This window comes from Salminus brasiliensis, chromosome 19 (genome assembly GCF_030463535.1).
Source record: "Salminus brasiliensis chromosome 19, fSalBra1.hap2, whole genome shotgun sequence".
Lineage (NCBI taxonomy): Eukaryota > Metazoa > Chordata > Actinopteri > Characiformes > Bryconidae > Salminus > Salminus brasiliensis.
The window spans coordinates 19,412,602-19,434,534 of record NC_132896.1 but is presented as its reverse complement, the minus strand read 5'-3'; the positions used below and the strand labels follow the sequence as shown (position 1 = coordinate 19,434,534).

Here is a 21,933-nt window from a genome sequence, read left to right as displayed (position 1 = left end):
AGCTAAGGAGAAAAGGAGTTGCTGTGTTGCTCAATCATCCTAAATTTTGCATTTCAGAAGAGTGGAGAGGACTGAATTCAAGGTGTCTGAAGTCCAGGGTAAAGTTTTCGCAGTCTGTGATGGTTTGGGATGCCATGTCATCTGTGGGTGTTGGTCCACTGTGATTTATCGACTCAGAACTCAATACAGCCTAAAGTCTACCTGCAGATTTTAGAGCACTCCATGCTTCCATCCAGATGCCGAATTCATTTTCCAGCAGCACTTAGCATCTGCCCACAGTGCCAACACTACTACCAAATGGTTTGCTGGCCATGATGTTACTGTGCTTGAATGGCCAGCCAATTCTCCAGACCTGAACCACTTACAGAATCTGTGGGGTGTTGTCGGAAGGAAGATGAGACGGCTATACAGACAAGCTGAGGGCCGCTATCAAAGCAACCTGGGCTTCAATAACATGTCAGCAGTACCACAAGCTGATTGCCTCCATCACTTTACTTGTAATGAATGTCTCAGTTCCACCTTCAGTCGGAATCTGGAAACACACAAATGTGACACATTCCTCTGTTTCACTTCACACAGGGGCTCATCATTACGCAGTATATCATCATCATTATTTTCATGTGGGTAATGAATTTCACTCACCGACCCCTGTTTTATTTGCATCCCATCTAGGAGTATTATATTACTATTTGCTAAAAATGTCAAGCATTATTATATTGTTTATTCATTCTCTTTTATATTGATAGAAATAAATATATTTAGGTATATATTTAGGTATTTAGGTCACATGCTTCACACAGAGTAGCTCTCTGGTAGGTGCTGAAATGACCACACGTGCTATCAAATGAAATCAGACTTGTCCACTTGTAAGCGCTCCTGAACAGGTTGCCAGATGCCTGTAATACACACCCACCGTGGTGCTTGCTTTCCTTTTGATTTTCCCACTTGCAGAACCAGAGCACAGCAGCGTTGTGTTGAGCTTTTTCCCGATTTAACACTTTAAAATCTCTAACCAGTGTTTGCTAACTGCCCTGCAGTTTTGGGGGTTTCCTGTAGCTCAGTCACAGTGTAAGCATCGGTCCTCCTCATCTGACGTTTGTTGCATTGCATGTTGGTAGCGTTGGAGCAAATTCTCATATACATACATATATTTTTCGGTTAAATACAGAATTCTGTATTTACTTTGAAGGTGTATTCAACCAGTTTGACTGTAAATGCGTACTTTATTATCTAAAACAGACTTGCTCCAAACTATTATGACAAGCTGTTGAAAATAACATTATTTTATTTTTAAATTGATATTCAACTTTTATCAGGCTGTTAGGGATTCTATTTTAGCTTTATTTAGCTCCAATTTAATTATAACGATCTAGTTTTTAGTTGAAATCATAGCTAATAATTAGCTACATCTTGGAATTGTTTTTTTTGTTTGTTTTTCATTTTTTTACAATGAAATTGTTCCGAATAAAATAAATATGGAAAAGCAATTAATTATACTAAATACTGGTGAGAACGAAAATGTTAAAAAAAAAAAAAGGCCCTATTTCTCACTCCGGTTTAAGAGTGATTTACTCCAAACATGGCAACACCGCCCGCCACTGGTTTGTCATATGACTTGCCGTCAGCTGGCCGTGCTGCTCTTATAGCGCCTCGGCGGCTCAGCTCGGGTCTCAACTCCACTCTCGGACACAACAGAGTCTCGGCCACCTGGGAGCTGTGGAGGAAAGCTGCAGTCAGCATGTTTCGCTGCGTTTGCCTGTCGTTGTTTTTCGCTCTTCTGAGTGGTGAGTACGCCGCCGTGAGAGCGTTTTACTCGGACAGGCATCTTGGAGCAACTTTTATTTTCGGCGTTTGAGGCCCGAGCTGGCTAAGCTAGCCGCTTTAGCTTTAGGCTAGGCTAGGTTAGCAAAGCGGGTAACGGGAGCCTGGCATCTCGCTGTCGGTTTTAACTGGTTCACCGGGGCTAGACAGTTGTTACTCCTGAAATATGGAAATATGCGAGCTGGTAAAGCCTTAAGTTTTGTTAAATAAGCGAGACGACTCGTCTCTTCCTTACGCTGCTACTCTCAGTGTCCTGTTTTCGCTTTAGCTGGAGTGGCTAAATTTAGAGTTCGCGTAGCTATTTGGCTCGATAGTGTTTGGTTGTGTAGACTGATGACCCGATCCTCTTGCATAATGTATCTGTCTGTCTGTCGGTCGGTCTGTCTGTCGGTCTGTCGTTCCTCGGGTTTCTTCACCAGGTTAGCTGTGCGGGCTGACATGGCAGCAGCGCAACAAATAAGCTGTGTTATGTAACTTTCGTTGTGCTGTGAGCTGCTCGGAAAACCGAGATGCGTGAGGAAGACTGGACTTGTAAAATCAGCTGATTCACAACTGGGCCATTTCCAGTTCCCGGCCTGATTTCGGGGAAATGCTGAATTGGTTGGAGTTTGTGGTGTAGCTAGTGCGAGCTGGGTAACGACGGTATATATGTTCACTTTTATGAGCTACTCTTTGCCCAGATTATCTGCGAATGAGCATGTGACTGACCTGCACCTTTGACTGACACACTCACGCGAAGCCATGTGACCCGTGAGGCATCTTTTGTAAGATACCTCAAGCTAATCATTGTGAGACTGCTTTTAAAGCAGGGCTCAGATCACTCATTACCTGGCGTGCCCAGACATCTGAGCTGAGTGAAGGGTCAACTCTGTGCTGCACATTTGCTGAGTAATTTGTTGCACAGCACAAGTTTAAACCATGTCACTGTTTGTTAAACCGGCGTGTGCAGAGTTGTCAGACAGGGATAGAAAGCTCAGTTTTATGGTGTCTTCTTCCAGTCCAGACATGCTCACTTTCAGCTGCTTTCACTTTAAGCCTCCTCCTCCTAGATGCTGCGTCCCACTCACAGCTCTATTTCAGGTTGGGTGTGTTCATCGTCCTCTTTGTTTACTGGTAGGGAGTCTCTTTACGACAAGAGAAGCTTAGGTGTTTAAAGGGCCTGCTTTTTGGACCTCCAAACTCTTGACATTAACCCTCTTAATGTGGCTTTATTAGAGTTGTATGTAAATGAGCTCTGTTCTGATTAGCTACTTTGTGTGGTGTCTTGTTAAGTGTTTGCCTGGAAAAAAAAAACATATGACTTTAGTTTGGTGGGGCTAAACTGCTGTGGGCAGAATAGGTGGACGTATGCAAGTTGGGACATTGCAAACAGTGACTTCAAAAAGATTTGCAGAATAGTATTCCTTTAAGTTATATATATATATATATAACTTAAATGTGTATGTGTGTGTGTGTATATTTATATATAATGTGTGTGTCTGTGTGTTTTTTCTAGGGGTTAAGGTCCAGAGACTGGCTTTTTAGTTAACTCCCTCCTTAGTTGCCTTGGCTGTATGTTTTGGGTCATTGGAAGACCAGCCATGACCCATTTTCAGTGTCCTGGCCAAGGGAAAGGTTTTCACGCCATATTTTACGGCACATGGCCCCGTCCATCCTCCTGATGATGTGGTGAAGTTGTACCCTTAGCAGAGAAACATCCCCAAAGCATAATATTTCCACCACCGTGCTTGACGGTGGGGATGGTGGTGTTGTGGTCATAGTTGGCATTTCTCTTCCTCCAAACACGCAGAGTTGAGTTGATGCCAGAGTGCTCTATTTTGGTCTCATCTGACCGTGGCACCTTCTTCCAAGCACTCTAAATCATTCAGGTGTTTATTGGCAAACTTCAAACAGGCTTGCACATGTGCTGCCTTGAGCACAGGGACCTTGCAAGCACTGCAGGATTATTGTATATAATATAATGCATTTTTTCTTTATTGATAAAAAAATGGGAAGATGGCTAGAGAGAAAAAAGAACAATCTCTTCTGTAAGAGGAGTATATTCATCACAAGTTCAGCGATATGCAAGCAACGCACCCCATTTTATTTAAACTGAGCTGTAGATGAGGACTGTACTTAAAACATTGGGAACGTTATTGCCGTACCTTTATTCTAGGGATATTGGTATTAATAAAGTCTGCAAATTCTTTTTTTTTTTTTTTTTTTTTTTTTTTTTTTTTTTAAAGAAGTAAGCTTGTGTAAAATGTTGTACCTATACCTAATGAAATGAAAACTAAGCTGAGTACGAAAACACCTGTTTTTTGTGTAGGTTTTGTGCATGCAGATGTGCTCCTTTCAGCGCCTCCAGAGAGCGAAACCTTTCCCACCAGTCCTCCAACTATGGATGTAACTGATGTCCCTGCAGTTGCTTCGACCACACAAGACTTTGCCAGTACCGTCATAGACTCAACAACTGACCTTGGGCCCATTAGTACAACTTCCAGTTCTGATCTAGAAACCTCTACTGCAACCAGTACGACTAATGGTACAACAGAAGCCCCAACTACTCAACCAACCAATGCTACAACCGAGGGTCCAACCACCGAGCCAATCAACGTGACAACAGCTGCCCCAACGACTGAGCATACCAATAGCACAACAGTTATTCCATCCAATTCCACAACTGCCATGCCTACCACCCCTGTCCCAACCACTCCTCCGCTACCCAACCCTTCTGTTGGTGATTATGTTGTCAGAGCTGATCCGAAGTCTCCCGTCTGTCTTAAGGCCAAGATGGGCCTGCAATTCAGATTCAAGCCAGTATGTGCCAAAGCTTACCTACCCTTATATTCCACATGCCATTATTATAAAAGTATAATTTTCAGTTATTTTAAATTGTTGGATTTTATATATATATATATATATATATATATATATATATATATATGTGTATATATATATATGTGTATATATATATATGTGTATATATATATGTATATATATATATATATATATATATATATATATATATATATATATATATATATATATATATGTATGTATATATATGTGTATGTATATGTATGTATATATGTGTATGTATATATATGTATATATGTATGTATATATATATATGTATATATATATATGTATATATATATGTATATATATATATATATATGTATATATATATATATATATATATATATATATATATATATATATATATATATATATATAAATAAATTTTTATATTTTTTTTAACATCAGTTTTTTTTTCCTCACTCAGGGCACTAGCTTTCACACAGTTAATCTTGATCCAAATGTTACAATTGTCAGTGGATTGTGTGGAAGCAATGGTGCTGAAGCAACACTCACACTGAATGCAGAACCAATGACAGTCCAGTTCATTTTTGCCAATGTGAGTATGAAGTTCTGTACTGAAGCTAATATTGTCTGTAAATATGTAATGTGCATGCTAAAGAACTAATTTTGTTAGTGTACACACTAGGTTTAGAAAACTAAACGTACACTTCTTTAAATATCCTCTTCACGCAAAGGTCTTGTATGTGGCAAAGTTGACTTGCATGTTATAAACAGGTCATTAGCTATTAGGGCTTAAGATGTTCTTGGACTGGATCTCAATTTAAAGTTATGCTTCATTTTGTACATACCCAGTAGTGGTCTGTACATGTGGATAAGCTGACTAGGAAAGATGCAGCATTTAAAGGTTGGCCGTTTCACTGCAGCATGAAAGGCTAGAACAGGACCTATGAGTAGGCTGCCCTGGTCAGCAAATAATTATGACTGACAGGCTAATGTGCTCTTCCGAATATGTTAAGAGATGGGCTTGGGGTTAACCGCTTTGCTAAAGCGGTCACTGTAAAGCTATAACATTTGATTCAAAAACTTTGACTCCGATTTGGACTGCAGAAAATCCTGCTTACATCGAATATGCCAGAAAAGCAAAATATGAGCAGTCTGTATGAACAAAGCCTAGCACACTAGGACATTGTACAATTCAGTCTTGGACACCGTTGTTCATAGTTTGCAGATGCTGGAGTATAAATATTCATGAACCTAATGCTGATGTTTTGTCCTCTTATAGCACACAAACAAATTTTACTTGAGCTCTTTGAATTTCACACTGAATAATGGAAACGGTAAGGTCTACTAGTTCATTTTATATAGACTAAATTAAATTATTGATTATTTGCTTTTAATGCTCTCTTGTGACCTTAACTAATTCCTTGTAAATTCCTTTTTGGTTGATCACAGGTAGCATCTTCACTGCTGCAAATGTTAACCTGTCTCTGTGGGAGGCGTCGCTGGGGAGCTCGTACATGTGCAGAAAGGAACAAACCTTTAACATCACGGATAGCCTTTCCTTGAATACATTTGAGCTCCAGGTGCAGCCCTTTGGAGTCACGGAGAACAAATTCAGTACAGGTATGTTCTGCATGTGTGTCTTAAATGCAGGAATAATCTATTGCAATCAAAACTTGTGCTCATCTCCTGCTGTGTGCTGTTAATGTGATGGGACTGCCTCATTTTGTGTTAATTCATGTTCTCTCTTGCCTGCAGCCCATGAATGTGCAATGGATGACACCAGCCTCTTAATCCCAATCATTGTTGGTGCCGCTCTGGCCAGCTTGATTCTCATTGTAGTGATTGCATACGTGATTGGTCGGCGAAAGACCTATGTTGGATATCAGACCCTGTGATGACACCCTTGTTAAATCATAGTTTCAAATCCATGCATTATCAGTAAATCCTCTAATCTGATCCTGGGCCACTGCAACCAAATTTTCTTAAAGGGCAATTCCCAGTCAGAATTTAGCTTTAATTCTTCTTTGTCCTGCTTTTTTTTTTTTTTTTTGGTGACCATAACTTGTATGGCAGCTCATTGGCATCTGTCTGAAGGCTCTGCAGTGGTCCAGGACTGTGGTCCCGTTAATTTGTTTGTTCCTTCTAGTCACTTTCTCTCCCAACCCCTATACTTTGTTTTGTTTTGTTTTTGTCAAGAAGCAAGTGATTGGTTATTCTAAGGTTCATTTTATCAATTTGAAGCTCCGAATATGATCAGTCTTGATACTTTGCCCTATATACCCTAGTTATGGGGATGTTGTTCAATATATTAACTGAGTTATGTAATACTTTTGTTATTAGACTTTTCACTTGCTCCTGATGACTTCCAATTAATCATTTCACTGTTTAATTCACTTTAGTCATGCCTTCTTTCCCCACAGAAAAGAACCCAAATGCTTTAGGCATAACTACAGTGGGCCACAAACATTGTTGGGGAAAGGGTTTAAATGAATTGTAGGTTGTAGCCACTTTTCCATGTTGGCAGTTACCATTTAAGACAATGCTTTTTTTTTTTTTTTTTTTTTTTTTTTTTGCCATACGTTTCAAAAAGGGGTGACTAAATCAACTGAACTGCTCTTTTGTAAATAACTTGCGCTTGAATGTGTTAAATGTACACTAGAGAAAAGAAGTGAGGGGTAGTGACTTGCAGCTAATTGCATATTCAATTGCCTTAGATGCAGGATTAGTTTATAAGGCAGTGCTTGACTAACCTAAGCTAAGCTCAACTGGAGCCTACAGCTAACTGTTCCCTACTTTAATATGCTGTGAGTATTTATTGTAGCTTAGAGTAGCATGCACAATCTGCCCATTTTTTTGTTTTTAGCAAGGCTACTTCTATGCATCATGCCTTAGTATTTAAGCTGGATGTGCTTGTTTGCCATGGCTTTGTCTAGACAATCCTAAATGGTATATACCAGAGATCCTGGCTCATGCAGTTGGAATATAAACATCCTGCTAAGCGGAGCTTAACAGGTTTTGTTTAATCTGTTGGGTTTAGGCCTTATCCAGCAGGAAAAACAGCAAAGGGATCTTATTGGACCATCCTTAGCTTTGAGCTTAGGTTTTGGCTGAATTAGACATTCCTGCTTTATAAGATGCCTCCTAGGAGAGGTTTTCTGCCAGTTAACTTAAGTCTGCTCAGGTTGCTGGAATCATTGCTATTGTGACTACATCTGCTTTAGTTTGTGAAAGCCTACCTAGTTTATCAGGAGTCAGCAAGAACTGGAAGAACTCCATACCAAATAGCAGTTGTAACACTTGTACTGCTAAGAAACTTCTGAAGTTTAGGAGCATCTAAACAATCCAAGTATTAAAGCCTGTTGTGATAAAGGGTCTGTTTCCATCTCAAGTAACAAGCTGGTATTGCAGGATGGACCCCAGTTTGACTTTTTGGGCAAGAGAGCGTTTGTGTTGGTAAAGCACTGCTTTAAAGCTTTGCACTTTAAGTCTTTTGTACAGCCTTAATAAAAATAGTGGATGTAGTTCATGTTGAATGCTTGTTTATGTAGCATAATTACACCCCCCACCACCACCACCCCCAGTTTTGACTGCATTGATCATTCAATCTGTTCCGACAATCATACATAATTTTTCCACTCATAATCTCTCACAACTAATTTCAGTCCACTTCATAATTTGATCAGTTTGGGGGAGGCCGTCCGAGATCAGTCGCCGACACATTTGTGCCTTACTTTTATGAAGGTGCGTGTGTTCTGAGGTCCAGTTGACATTAAAGCAAATCAAGTTTAATAAAGATGGATGGACAAATTGTCAAATTCACTGCTTGCTGATTTTAAAAGATGTAACTTGAAAAGGGAATGCTGAATCATGACAATCTTTGTGTAATAAATTCTGGCGCATTTTTGTGTCCTTGAAATGGCTCTGGACTTTTTTCTTTTTTTTTTTTTTTCTTCTCCTCCCCTTTCCCCACTTCCCTTAATAGGAACGGAGTCTGTGCTGCTGTTTGCAAATTAGTGATACTGTGGGTTAAAATGTTGCTCGCTCTAAAGAAGGGTTTTTCAGTGTTGATGCTTCCTCTTACCAATTTATTATTTTTAACCTTTCTCACACATGCATGCTTTTCTTTCTCAGCTGAGGATTGCCAGGCAGATGAGCCAGACAGCTTCGTCGTACCCATAGCTGTTGGAATTGCCCTCGTTGCTCTCATACTTATTGTCTTATTGGCTTATTTTATTGGGAGGAAAAGAAGCCAAAACATTGGATATGAACAATTTAATTAAATGGTGTATCACCTGTGAGTAGTGTTTTTTGATTAGTACACTATTTTTTTTTATTTACTTCTCTCCTTAATTTTGACTGCGATTGGTTTGTGATGAGCTTGTTCCAATATGTGACCTGTTCAGAAATCCAGAAAGGCCAGGAGTTGATTATAATAATCTCCAGACAATTTTTCTTGATCTCTAGATATTTTTCCAGACCCCAACTTATTTTTAAAGTTGTCCTTATGAAGCAGCGCCTTCTATTAACCCTTGAATGTTAAAGGCTCTACACAATGATTGTGCTATGTGATTTGTCCATGTGATGAATGTATGAATGGTTTAACTTTTAGCAGTAGGAACTTTGCTGCTCAAGTTTATTAACTCTTGAATGGAAGTCTTTTATTTCAGTTCTGGACTTACTCATAGCGCCTTAAGATCGTGAGCGAACGTGATCGTTGTGCCCTTGAGTGTGACACTTGTTGCCTTAAAGCGTAATTAACTCTGAGTCTTTCTGGACATCTACCTTCTGGTTTTAACAGAATTAACCTTAACTCTTCCTTTCCTCTCCAACCGAGTCTTTCCAGCACTCTCGTGTGAACTTTATGGGAAGTAAATGAACCCAGCCCTGTCTGAAGTCTTGCGTAACAGTCTCTCTCTTCTTCCCTCGGCAGCGGAGGAGTGCTTTCTGGATGCTGATTTAAGCTTTCTCGTGCCGATCGCTGTGGGCGTGGCTCTCGGCTTCCTAATCATCCTCGTGCTTATCTCTTACCTGATCGGGCGGCGGAAGAGCCGTACTGGTTACCAGTCTGTATAAACCTCCTCTAGCTGTCCTGATCAGCGCTTGCCTCTCAGCTTCTCCCATTCTCTGCTGTTTTCCTCTTTCTCTACTCTGTCCTTTCTTACTGCTTTGCCTCTACGAGACACTCCACTATGGCAAGCCACTTAAGCTTTCAGTCCAGAGCTTCTTTGTCAGAAATTCAGTCTCAAGTAAAAGGTTAATTCCCAGTACAGAGGGAAATCTGACTAATTTTAGTATAGAACTTATACTTGTTTTAATATGTTCACTATTTTACATGTTAGAACTGAGTTTATGTGGTTAAATTTAAAGTGTTAAACTACAGTTGCTTCTATATATCGTTTTCTTTTACATTATAAAACTACCAACACACAGGATCTGTATGTTAATTTAATTCTATTACAATGAAGTTGGAAATGATCAGTTTGAACTGAAGTCTTACATACTGAAATAAAATTCACACAGGGGACAAAAAAGTGTGATTAATTAAGGGTTTTCAAATTTATGTCTAAAATTGAACTCAAACATTTTTGATGGATTTAACATTATTACTTAAACTGAATTTCGGATGGTGTGGCTAAAAAGCTGGAACCCAGTTCCTCCCTCTACAAACTACTCAACCTGTATATCCTACAAGCAATTACAGCTTCTGTGAATTTACAGTTTCTGGTTTGTTTGCTGCCTGTATTAAATTCTGTGTTCTGAGTTCTGCTGACGGTTCTTTCCATCTAGAAAAGATGGCCGTTGCCAGGTCATTTTAGCAGTGCTGACGCAGTCTGTTTAGATTTACACCCCAGAGGCTGTCCAAATAATCACTGGCATTGCACTAAATGTTAAATGCATGGAAAATGACTAGCTCTTTTTAAACTTCTAATATTTTTATCCTTGCCGTAAAAATGTTCAAGGCTCTACACAATGATTGTGCTATGTGATTTATCCATGTGATGAATGTATGAATGGTTTAACTTTTAGCAGTAGGAACTTTGTTGCTCAAGTTTATTAACCCTTGAATGGAAGTCTTTTATTTCAGTTCTGGACTTACTCATAGATTGAGCGCTTTGTTGTTGAGATTAGAAAGAAATGATTATTAGAAAAGAAACAAATCCCCACATTTCTTGGTAAGCTACCCGTTGATGGAAAAATTAGGTTAGAAGTGTCACAGTAACTATTGCACGTATTGGGTTGTACGATAAAGGGACACTTTTTTTTTTTTTTTTTTTTTTTTTTTGCAGTGACACTTTACCAGCATTTGAAATTGAGTCTTGGCCACTTTGTCTATCCCTCAGCCCCCACCCCGTAGGTCATTAGGTCCCCTCTCAGGGAAAGGCAGGAAGTGTTGTGATGTGGGTCCATTGCGAAGCTGGATTTGTTTTTGACCAGTATTTGTAATTTGTATGCTTCATCTGAATACTGAAAGGGGCAGTCTGGCTTAAAAGAAAAGAGCCTTTTCATGTTTTTTTTTTTTTTTTTTTTTTTTGGCTTTTTTCATACATAAGTGTAACTCTTACCTCAGTTGACAAACATTTATTTTTTATGATTTATTAATTTTTAATTCCCTCACTTGTCAAATTTTGTCAAAGATGCAATGTAATTGCAGAGTGCCTGTGGAGTACAGGATTCCTTTTCAAACATCCCTGTGGTGCAATAGTTAAGACCACTACCTGCCAGTGAGCTCCTACACAATGTGCAAGACTGGGCTTTGTTGCCTGGTCTGGGTGGCTGTGCTGTGCTGCTCCAATAAGAGTCTTTGGGCAAGACTCCTGACACTGCATTGACGTACCATTTATAAAATGAGTAATCTTGTAAGTGGCTCTGGAGGAGAGTGTCCGCTAAATGCCCTAAAAGTAATGTAAATGTAAACCACCCCTAGCAGATATTTTGCCACTTTTGACGTTATTAAAAGGAGGGTTACCTGCTTTAGCCACTACAGAAGGACTGCTGTAAAATGTGATGTACGTTGTTACAGCAGATGTAGCGATAGTTATGTTGTCTTTTGGTCCGGACTGCCCCTTTTAAGCTTTTAGCTGTCTCACAGGTGGCTTAGTGTGCTGCGTTCCCTTGACGCCGAGCATGGAACAGTCAGACGTGGTTACTGTGACTTGGGTTCGAGTTCCTTCACTGTAGAAGCGTTACCAAATATGAACACAAGAATACAGTCAACCCTTAAATACAGTGTGCCTTTTTGTTGCACTTCCCTGTCCCTTCACGGTCAGACCCTTTTCAGTCAGTGGAAGAATGCTGGGTCAAGTTATGTTTGTTTGGATGAGTAAGAAATTTCAATAAAAATGGCTTTGTTTTGTTTTGTACTGCTGTCTGTTGTGTGTTCTGTGCTGCAAAGTCCCCATGCTTGAACATGGTTTGACTGGCTGGAGCTGAAGTTTTTTGTTTCATATAGCACAAGACCTACACAGTCAGATCCTGAGACTGAACCAGAAGTAAACGGACTTGGATCAAGACCATGCAGTGACCTTTTTATGTAGCAAGTTCTGGACGGTCTATACTTATCTTAACCTGTTAAAATAAGAATGTAGTCTGCTGAGGTTTTGGAAAAAGGTGGGATATGCATTACATTTGCTGCTAAAAAGGGAAAGCTTAACTGGTCTACAACTTTCTTCGTGAAGGTCTAAGGTTTACAATGGAAGTTTCTTCTTTAAACCCACACGTGGGATTCACCAATATATATGTTTGAGTAATGAGGACAATGAGGTCCACCATTATAAGAGCAGAGCTGTGAACAAAAATGGTCTAAAAACATCATTAAGCTTGTGTAGACTTTTTGTTTGCACTTTTCTCAAGAGCAAATGTAAAAAGTGTTTGTAGGGGGTTCGCAAAATCAGTCAAGCAGAGACAGTTCATTTAGTTAATTCTGTTCCACCTTTATTATGTCTAGAACATTAGGAGTGCTTTAAAAAAAACAAACCAAAAAAAAAAAAAAACATGAGCTGGCACACTCGTCTGCCGTTCGATGTTTGTTTGTTTCACTGCATTTCCTGAATCACCAACATGCAGCTTCTGACTTCCATCTAGCCATCACAGTGGATAACTGATTGTACCATGTCAGTTACACGAACACAGTTAATAAATAATACTGTTGAAGTCCTTCTCACAGAGAACCAAGCAGGCACAGTATTTTTTTTTCCACCCTATAAAGATTGAGCCGTATCGAAATCTGGGTATTGGGAGTGTGTTTGTGCGTGTAAAATGTCTACTATCTGCTGTGAGGTCAGGTTATGTTTCGTTTCAAGAAGAGAAAAAAAATGATAATATATCTGATAAGATCATGATAAGGATCTTCGGTTCCTTAATTCATACATTTGACTCTGGAAAAATACATTTGTCTTTGAAAAAAATATATATATTTAGTGCTACTAATAAACATAAATCAATTTAGTTCTTGATGTAGTACAAAGAAATCAATTCTAAAACAACTGATTGTTATTAAAAAAAAAAAAAAACAAGCACGGAGATACAAGGTTAAACATGACAGTCTGCTTTTAATGGGACTGTTATTACTGTTAGGTTTGCTGCTGTTTTGCTTGTTAAGACCATTTAACTGAATCATTGTTTAACAGATTTACTGAAGAGAGCAATAAACCTATGGCATATAATACATCCATCTGACCTAGTGCTACTAAACAAAGACTTTTACAGGAATGCAGTTAATAATTTGTAAAGTTAACAGTCTGTAAAGGTTAAACTTGCTGGCGCTAAATATTTCCATTAAACAGCTGCACAGATGGCATTTCTTACACTCTTAGGTGCTTTATGCCCCAAAATGATATATATTAATTATACGTAGTAATATATATCAATACTGTACCTATCCATTTATCTTAATATATATTAACATCGTGCATATCAATATACATTAACATAACTGAAATATTCCTTTGGGTAGGTCCAACTAGCCATGTTGAGCTTTGTTTTATATTTAGCTCATTGCACCCATTAATTATCTTGGTAAAGAAATTTACATATGTTTTTGCTTCTTCGTTTTATTTGTTCATCTATTCGTTTATAAAAGTGAGCAAGTAAATCCGTTAAACAAGATTATTCCTTGTATGGCCTGACAGATAAAAAAAAAATACAAAAAAAAAAAAAGAAAACACAAAGGAGTCCCATCACATAAAACCCAAAACAGATATCCTACTGTTTGTCATTCAAGGTTACATATATTCAGCTACATATGAATATATATGTACCATTTGACTTAAGGTAGCAACTCACAAGTTAATCCTCTACAGTAAACCGAGGCAAGGCACACTCCATTCTGTACAGTGTACATAACTGCATCTCAAAAAACTACATTTGTGGTTATTGTCTAATCTAGAAAATATTAATGCAGGATGAAATGAAATCTTACTCCTCCCCCCCATAAAAATCTACATATTATATTCTGTAATGGCAGTGTTTGCTCTTATGCTTAACCTACAGTAGCCTGCTGGAGCATTCTGTGCGTGGGCAGGAACGTTGTATGCAATAACGCTGCATTCGATTCAAGTGGAAGGCACAGAGGCGGAGGCAGGGTGGGGTGGGGTGGGGTGGGGCGGGGTGGGGCGGGGGGGGGGCAGGACACGGTAAAGGAAAGTACACTGGGACTGTCTGAACCATAATGTACACTGAGAAGTTTAAGTTTAGTTCCTTTGCAGGCCTACTCCAGCACTACGCTCCCACTTCTAGAGAGAATGACACACTACCCAGGAAGCGGTCAGTTGGTGAATCATTGATGATCCCTTTCCCATTTAGCTTACATTGCACATGTAGATGGGTGTCGAGCTGGAGACTAGGAAAGCGAGCAGCTACCAGTGGAGAGGTGTAGTTTACCTGTTATGCAGCAACAACAAAAAATGATATTTGAAATTCTAAATTTAAAAAGCTTTTGACTATTCTAAGAATAAATCAACACAACATACATCAACATCAATCTAAAATCAAATCAGATCAATACAAAGTCTGATTACTAATCTACAGCTTAAAGGTAAAATAGTATATTCAATGCATTGTTAGTTTTTAATTTAATATACTGCTTAAAAGTTTATTAAATTTTTCAAATCCTTATTGCTATTAGGACAAATGATTGTATCCTGCTATTATATATATATATATATATATATATATATATATATATATATATATATATTTACAATGGTGGCTGATATATACATATTATATACCATATATTAATATGTGCCATATTTTAAAGAGCACACTGTGGACATATGGGTATCCACCATAGCTAGGATGTTGCCTGGGTGGGTTTCAAGTAGGACTGTGGCAGTGAGGAGATACCTCTCAAATCCTGCAGCATGTTAATGTGCATTAATGCATTACATTACATAACTTTTACTCATTTAGCAAGATCAATAAATAGCCTTAATAACGTATATGGCCAAATCATTTCCTTTTAGTTCAACGTACAACCCAGGCCTTCATGAACCATTGCCACCATTGTTAATTCCTCTCCTGAAACGTGGTTAATATTTTAACAGTAAGGTAATATAATAAGGCAGTAAATGCATACTTACATGTCGGAGCTTCCCATAGTAAGGATAATACATTAAGTTGAAAATGTTTTTTGGATAGAATTCAACATCTCCAAGGCCCTCAGGCGTCCCTTTCTGGACAGACAAAGTGAACAGACCATTAGACTCTCATTTCTAGACAAGGACTGTAATAAAAGCAATGTGTGTTCACGTCAAATCTTGTACACCTGTACGTTCGTCTGTATGATAGTGTGCACAACCCCGGCTTTGCCATGTGTTTAGCACTAAGGCTATATACTTACTTTAACCACACATGCAACATTCACTGGAGTACCTTGACCAGGTAAATAACCAAGAATCTGCATGAAGATGGCAAAAAGAAAGAAAAAATATTTATTAGAAACATTACAAACCACAGTGCAATGTTGGGAACAGTGTGCTTTTGTTTTTTGGAGCTACTCAATTTCACCACAAGATGTTGCTAAAGATTCACTCTTCTGTTGCTTAAGAATTCTTAGCACTTCCCACCACTTCAGTTTCACACCAGCACTCCTCTGTCCTTTCTTGATCACTCATTCTGCAGTGCTGCACTAAAAGCTGTGCTCACCCGGTTCATTTTGAGGAGGATGCAGGGCTTTCCTCCAGAGTAGCCAAAGTCTCTGTCCTGCACGCCGGAACACGGCCCTAGCCAGGACCTCTTGAACTGGCATGCTTTCCTCTCAGCACTCTCCTCCAGATCATCCTGCATGAAATATGCATCCTGCTTGCATGCAATGTTACGCCTCTCCTGAACTGCATCGTCATAGGCTGTAGGAGTAGAGCGCGGGAAGTGGAAATGCGGGGGAGAGAGAGAGATAGAGAGAGAGAGACCCCATAAATAAACCAGACAATGACTGAATACCCTGCCTGGCCTCCTACTCTAACGGACCAGCACAAAAGTGGGGCCCGAGAAGCACAGTGTGGTTGCTCTCAGCCTACAAAAGGGGTTTCCCTCCCTGCCCGTTCCTCTATGGTTGACTGGAGCTGGGGGGGGGGGGGTAAGGCAGGTTTGAATGGGTTCACAAGAAACTTCAAGACTCACGTTTAAGCTGAGCTTCCAGTGCTCGTGCGTACTTCTTCCATGAGCTGCGATCTGAGGCATTGAAGGTAATGTCAAATCCATGAACATTGTGAATATGTGGGGACATGGTCATACCTGCCAGTTTGGGGACAAAAAGGCAGTAAATGAGAGACATGTACATGCATTTCAGTGTTTACATATAATCCAAAAAAAATCCTCTATTGAATGAGTGCAATATTTAAAGATATATATATATTTTAGCTGCATTAAATGGGATTATTAACAAAAATATTTTTGGGGGGATAAGTTGCCTAAATATGCAATGTCATATAAACAATCTGTAATTTTCATATAAATATTCAAGACAAAACTGAATAATTACACTGTCTTTATATGCAAGACTGATAGCAACAAATTCATATAATCTTTAAAGAAAATGAAACCAAGTTGCTATAAAGCAACATTGTGAATGTAATGTTTTGGTTTCATGCAAAACAACCAATCAGTTAAAGCACAATAAACAGTTATGCTAAAACAATGCTAAAAAAAAAAAAAAAAAAAAAAAAAAAAAAATTAATTCTTGGTTCCTGGCTACATCTATTCCATTGTTACACAACACTCAATGGCAATCACTGGAGTACATGTTTATTTCATTTGACTTATTCATGCAAACATTGCACATATTTGTATTAATTTTTTTTGTCTATTGTACTTATTGTTCCTTACACTACTGTCCCACATCTTTACCTACTAACTTAGCCTAACAGTCTTTCGTTGTCCTGTACAATCCTGTTTCAAAACAATAACGTTAAATTAGATTAAATAAATATCATTTACATGAGACAGAATGAACAAAATGTCACACTCCAACAGATGGATTATATATTTAGATGCCCAAACAATTGTGTCATACCAATGGGCAGCAAATATTTGCAAAATATGCAACTGTGCTTATTTATACTCCTATATGCTTATCGGAAGTCATTTGGTGGTCAATTTGCTGACTGTCTTTATTTTTCAATAAAAACTACCTGGAGGCATCACCCTGTCGTTGTAGGTTGGAGTGTAGGGACTGATGGACCACATCAGACAGCACATGCAGCCGCCAAACATGGCTGCCAGGAAAATGTACAATGCCGAGTAGAAGAAAAGAATGAGACCTGGAAGAGAACACCAAAACATAATACTTAATAAATTCATTTACATTACAAAACTAATCCCAGTCCCAAGCTTTACCAATCTTATGTATATTTTTCCAAGTTGGTGGAGAGTGTGTTGTAGTTACATGTGATTTCAGGCATCTGAAGGCTAAGATTGGCTAGGACACCCCCCATCACACAAAGCCACCAAACTGCATCTTTTTGAACTGCTGCTGACACAACGTCACTGGACAGTTCAGCATGGTTGCAGGAGAACACTAACTGCCAGTTCTGTTAGGTCAGCCAACAGACATTCAGGCTGGCTAGCACCCCTTTACATTGACGGGGGAAAAGGCAGGGCCATCCTACCCACCCAGACAATGTATATCTTGGACTCCCAGTCACAGCCAAGATAATCTCCCTGTGATAGGCCAACACTTAGACAGTTGCGCCACTTCAGATTATTACTGACTATAATAATATTCAATAAAATAAACATTCACAAATATAAATTTACAATATATTGCATTGTCTTTATGCTATTATCTGAACACACTCGGAGGAGAGCACTAACTGCCACACTAACATCAGCTAATTGACACCTGCGCTGGCCAGCGTTGCGCTGAGTGACGGACAGGGATGGCGGTCCATCCGACCCACCCAAAGATTTTCCCAATTATAATCTCAGGTATATCTGGCCATGGATGGCTGTGGCATCACTAGGGATCAAACTGTAATCTCCTCATGACAGACGGCAGACACATGTAAATGTAACTGAATCAGGGATCTGTGTGACTGACCGTGTATGTAACTGTATGTGTCAGAGAAATGGTAATGGTAATGTTGAGTCTCCATGTCTTTGGAACTTCTGCGCACAAGACTGGACGTAAATAGACTGTGGCTATTGTTTTTTAATTTCCAATTAAGTGTCCATTAGCTAGTGATCAAACCAGGACGTGTCTCCAAATTAAATGGCTTTTGCTGTGCAGGCAATTTCACAGGGACTAGCTGCAGCCAGCCTTGTGTCCCCGAGCTACAAAGGCCTTTCTGTTCAAGCCCAGTGAGAATTCTCCCAGCTGTCCTTTTACTCAGGAACACAGTGAACCTCCGGTTTGCCATCAGAGTGACGGTCTTTTGCAGCCATCCAGAGCCACCGGCAGCTCCAAGGAGTCCGATCACCCCACTCTGGCATTGTGAGGCCCCTACACACTCTTCTTTCACAAAATACGCACACTTGGACGGCCCCTCCCCAACTCACGTGTAAAGGGGACACGGTTTGCCAGAGCAGTCTGTGTTAACACTCTCCTCGTCAGTTCAAACACACAAAATTGCTGTGCCTGCGCTGGACGCCAGAGTGTATTGGAGCATTTGTTCTGCTCATATCTTCTGATCTCTCTATGAGAATTTCATGTCATTTAGAGTAATGTCCCATAGGGAATGGTGGGACATGTTGCATAGCAACCATCCAGCCAGTGAGACTGAGGGGCTCTTCTACAAGGCAAGCCTCTACAGGAAGTGACCGTTGCCAGGAAAGTTTGTTTTAAGCCTGACAGAGTTTCTGGGGAACAAACACTTATGAGATGCTACGTGTCGGCGTGCACTGGGGATGAGAGAGAGCGTGTCTGAGGTGGTCTGGAGGTCGAGGGGGGTTTTGGGAAAGAGGCAGGGGAAGGCTCGGTAGGGGTAATAGGAATGTGATTCCTGGCCAGTGAACGGACTGCGACAGTTGCTCTCCCGCTGGGAACCATTCCCCAGGCAGTCTGTTTTTGTCAAGATTTCTCCAAGCTATCTGTGCACCTATGTAAACACTCCATTCGAACACACACACACACACACACACACACACACACACGCACACACACAGTGACACATGCACACTTTCCAAGCGGAGTATGCAGTGGCAACAGACACGAAAGGCGCAGTTCAAAGCCGCCTGTTGGCTCATCCTGACCCGAAACCCAGTGCAAAAACCAAAAATAATGAGCAAAACTAATAAGCTGTGCACTCACTTGCCTATGCCTGTCAGACAGAGACGGTACATCACTAATTGAAGCCTTTCGTTTACAGCTTAATCTGCTCATGCTCTCCATGCCCACTCGCTACAACAAGTGCCCATTGTTTTGCCACTGGAATTATTCAACTGCCCGCTGGTCTACATTTACATGCACGGTTCCTATAGGCTACTTACTCCAGCTTTTTCCCGAGCGGCCCATGAACTCCTTGGTCTCGGGGTTCCACAGGTACGTTTTTAGGTCGTCGATTTTCTCATGCAGCGTCCTCTTGGGCTTTGGCTTGGGTTTCCATCTCTCAAAGTTGAGGTCGTCCTGCTCCAGAGGCTGATGCTCCACCAGTCCTTCTTGTTCTACCTCCATGGCCTCGGCCAGCTCGTGGCAATGCTTATGCAGTGACCCAGCACGCTAATGGCAGAAAAAAGACAAAACACTAATAACACAAATTAACTCGGTCAGACACACTTAAAAAATAAAAAAAAAAGCTAAGCTAAGTCCTAACATTTAAAGTAAGCGCCAAAGAAACATAAACACAGCCACACATTACTTCCAACAAAAAGTTGTGCTCTGGAGCTGGGTTATGTAAGAGGTCCTTACAGAGGATGCAGAGAGAGAGTGAAAATGGCATTCCAGTAAGAAGCTTAAGCGAATGGACACATCCTTAGAGTGGTGTGAAGAGGTGGGAGGGGGCTTCATTCACAATCTCAGTGCAGTGAATGCAACTCTGAGTGGATGAAGACGGAGAAGGGCCTGCTGGCCCCGCTGACCCTCATTGGGAGAGCTAACCTCCAACAGCTGCAGAGGCCTGCAGGGTCACCCTCTGGCCAGATGTTACCCACTAATTCACAGCACTGAGTCACGGCACACACTGAGATCTCCACCTGACCACCATAAAGGAGCCTCTAACCCCCATGGAGGAACTGTGTTCCTAGGGTGTAATATTCTCTATCGCCTGACGCATCAGTGAGGACGGTCCAAACCATCCATGTACGTATGATGGATATGGCTTGGCCTATATTCCATTGGCTTGTTTCTCGAACAGGGACTAAGGCTGGTGATGGACTGTATTTTATTTACAAAGAAAAATTGAGATTTTGTCTCTCTCTCCCTCAGAAGCATTATTAAAAAAGTTTTTTTGCAGTGATGCCTACTTTAAGCATCCATCTGTCCATAAGCCCTCTCCTCAAATATCAGGTTAACCCCCGTCCGTGCTCACGTCCCAAAATGTCCCAGAAAGGAAACGCTGGAGCTGTCTTACCGCTTTGGGTGCTGAGAGTTCCGTGTTGAGCTCCTCAGCGCCCCCCGCGGTGCACTCGGCCTCCATGATGCTTCACTAGAGAAGAAAGGGGAACCGTACTTATTAAACCGCTCACATACGAGCGGCCCTAAAGACCCTCAGCCACCCTGGAGCCCAGCAAAGAGCAAACTTATGGGCCCGTATCAGTACAAAAAAAGCAAAAAAAAAAAAAAAAAAACGTATACTACTATAATTTCTAATGAGCGTTTAATTTAAAATAAAAATACGAACATCTCTCTAAAACATAAAAAAAAAATCAAACAAATAGTTGTAAAAACAATAATTGAGACAAGTGGATTTTTTTAAGAAAAGCTCAAGCTCAAGTAGAAAATGCTCAAGCTAATAAAGAATGAAGGAAGTACAGGAGGAGCGATAGGATAGTATTAGCGTATAGACAGAATAATACAAATATCAGGAATATGACAAATTCATCGTCAGAAAGGTAATAATGAAATACTTTTCTTACGTTAAAATACGAGGTGAAAATTCTAACTTTTACTACATCAAGCGAGGAAAAATTGTTTAAAAAAATAATCCTTGGATTAAAACATGAACAAGTACCCCAAAAGTATATGTTGCCAAAGACGACGGTTTGCGGTTCCCCTGCTCGTTAACGGTGCTGAGCTGAAGGAGTCTGCTGTGAGTTCATGAGCTTCACCGCGGCGGGACGGAGAGCCTCCTGCTACAGGGCGAGCATCCTAACTGAATGGGGCTGTACTGGAGCGACAAAGTGGGGGGTGGGAGAAAACGTGGAGGGCTTTTTTCTTCTTTTAATCCCCGAAGAACTTTTTTTGGCGACGGCGAGGGCCGGTGGGTGTGTTATAGGGGATTCAGTGCACGCACTGCCCACTCTTAGTGTGTGCTAAAATCAGAGGCAGGCTGGTCAAAGCCGCACTGGTTTCATGTAATGATGTAAATGAAGTTACTGATTCTAAGCGAAACGCTGTCAGTCAGCCCGAACCGGAGCTCAGTTTTATTAAAAAAAATAATTAAAAAAAAAAAAACAGAAATGGACATCCTTACAGAAACAGATGCCCAGACTCTTAATGAGAGAACTGAAAATGTAAGTGTCAAAAAAAAAAAAAACACATCAGGCAAAACCACTGAAATGTTTTGACGGCAGGCAGCAATAGCGCACTAGCAATAGCGTCCACCCGCTAACTGCTGCCTGCTACTGTCGCTGAAACTTCACTGAAACTTTAGCGACTTCACTACTGAGTTTGATGCTGAAGCCTTAAAGGCTCTTCGTCCTGATCTGTAA

General features: G+C 40.3%; 2 protein-coding genes across 5 annotated transcripts; one reads left to right on the top strand and one right to left on the bottom strand.

The window, feature by feature from the left end:
* The first annotated feature begins 1,572 nt into the window (after nucleotides 1-1,572).
* Nucleotides 1,573-11,990, top strand: lamp2 (lysosomal-associated membrane protein 2). 3 transcript variants are annotated; one of them, XM_072663684.1, is made up of 6 exons: nucleotides 1,573-1,784; nucleotides 4,130-4,620; nucleotides 5,090-5,221; nucleotides 5,909-5,963; nucleotides 6,079-6,249; nucleotides 9,560-11,990. In XM_072663684.1, exons 1-6 carry the CDS (start codon nucleotides 1,580-1,582, stop codon nucleotides 9,700-9,702), a joined length of 1,197 nt encoding a protein of 398 aa, XP_072519785.1. In that variant the 5' UTR covers nucleotides 1,573-1,579; the 3' UTR covers nucleotides 9,703-11,990. The 3 variants fall into 3 exon arrangements, with proteins under 3 accessions (XP_072519785.1, XP_072519784.1, XP_072519786.1); XM_072663683.1 differs by lacking the exon at nucleotides 9,560-11,990 and adding an exon at nucleotides 8,761-9,553; XM_072663685.1 differs by lacking the exon at nucleotides 9,560-11,990 and adding an exon at nucleotides 6,385-8,545.
* Nucleotides 11,991-12,539: 549 nt separating this feature from the next.
* On the bottom strand, nucleotides 12,540-21,413 carry atp1b4 (ATPase Na+/K+ transporting subunit beta 4). 2 transcript variants are annotated; one of them, XM_072664062.1, is made up of 9 exons: nucleotides 21,234-21,413; nucleotides 20,634-20,708; nucleotides 19,555-19,783; nucleotides 17,259-17,387; nucleotides 16,249-16,362; nucleotides 15,775-15,974; nucleotides 15,470-15,526; nucleotides 15,210-15,302; nucleotides 12,540-14,508 (listed from the first exon to the last, which is right to left on the bottom strand). In XM_072664062.1, exons 2-9 carry the CDS (start codon nucleotides 20,697-20,699, stop codon nucleotides 14,347-14,349), a joined length of 1,050 nt encoding a protein of 349 aa, XP_072520163.1. In that variant the 5' UTR covers nucleotides 20,700-20,708; nucleotides 21,234-21,413; the 3' UTR covers nucleotides 12,540-14,346. The 2 variants fall into 2 exon arrangements, with proteins under 2 accessions (XP_072520163.1, XP_072520164.1); XM_072664063.1 differs by lacking the exon at nucleotides 20,634-20,708.
* Nucleotides 21,414-21,933: the final 520 nt, after the last annotated feature.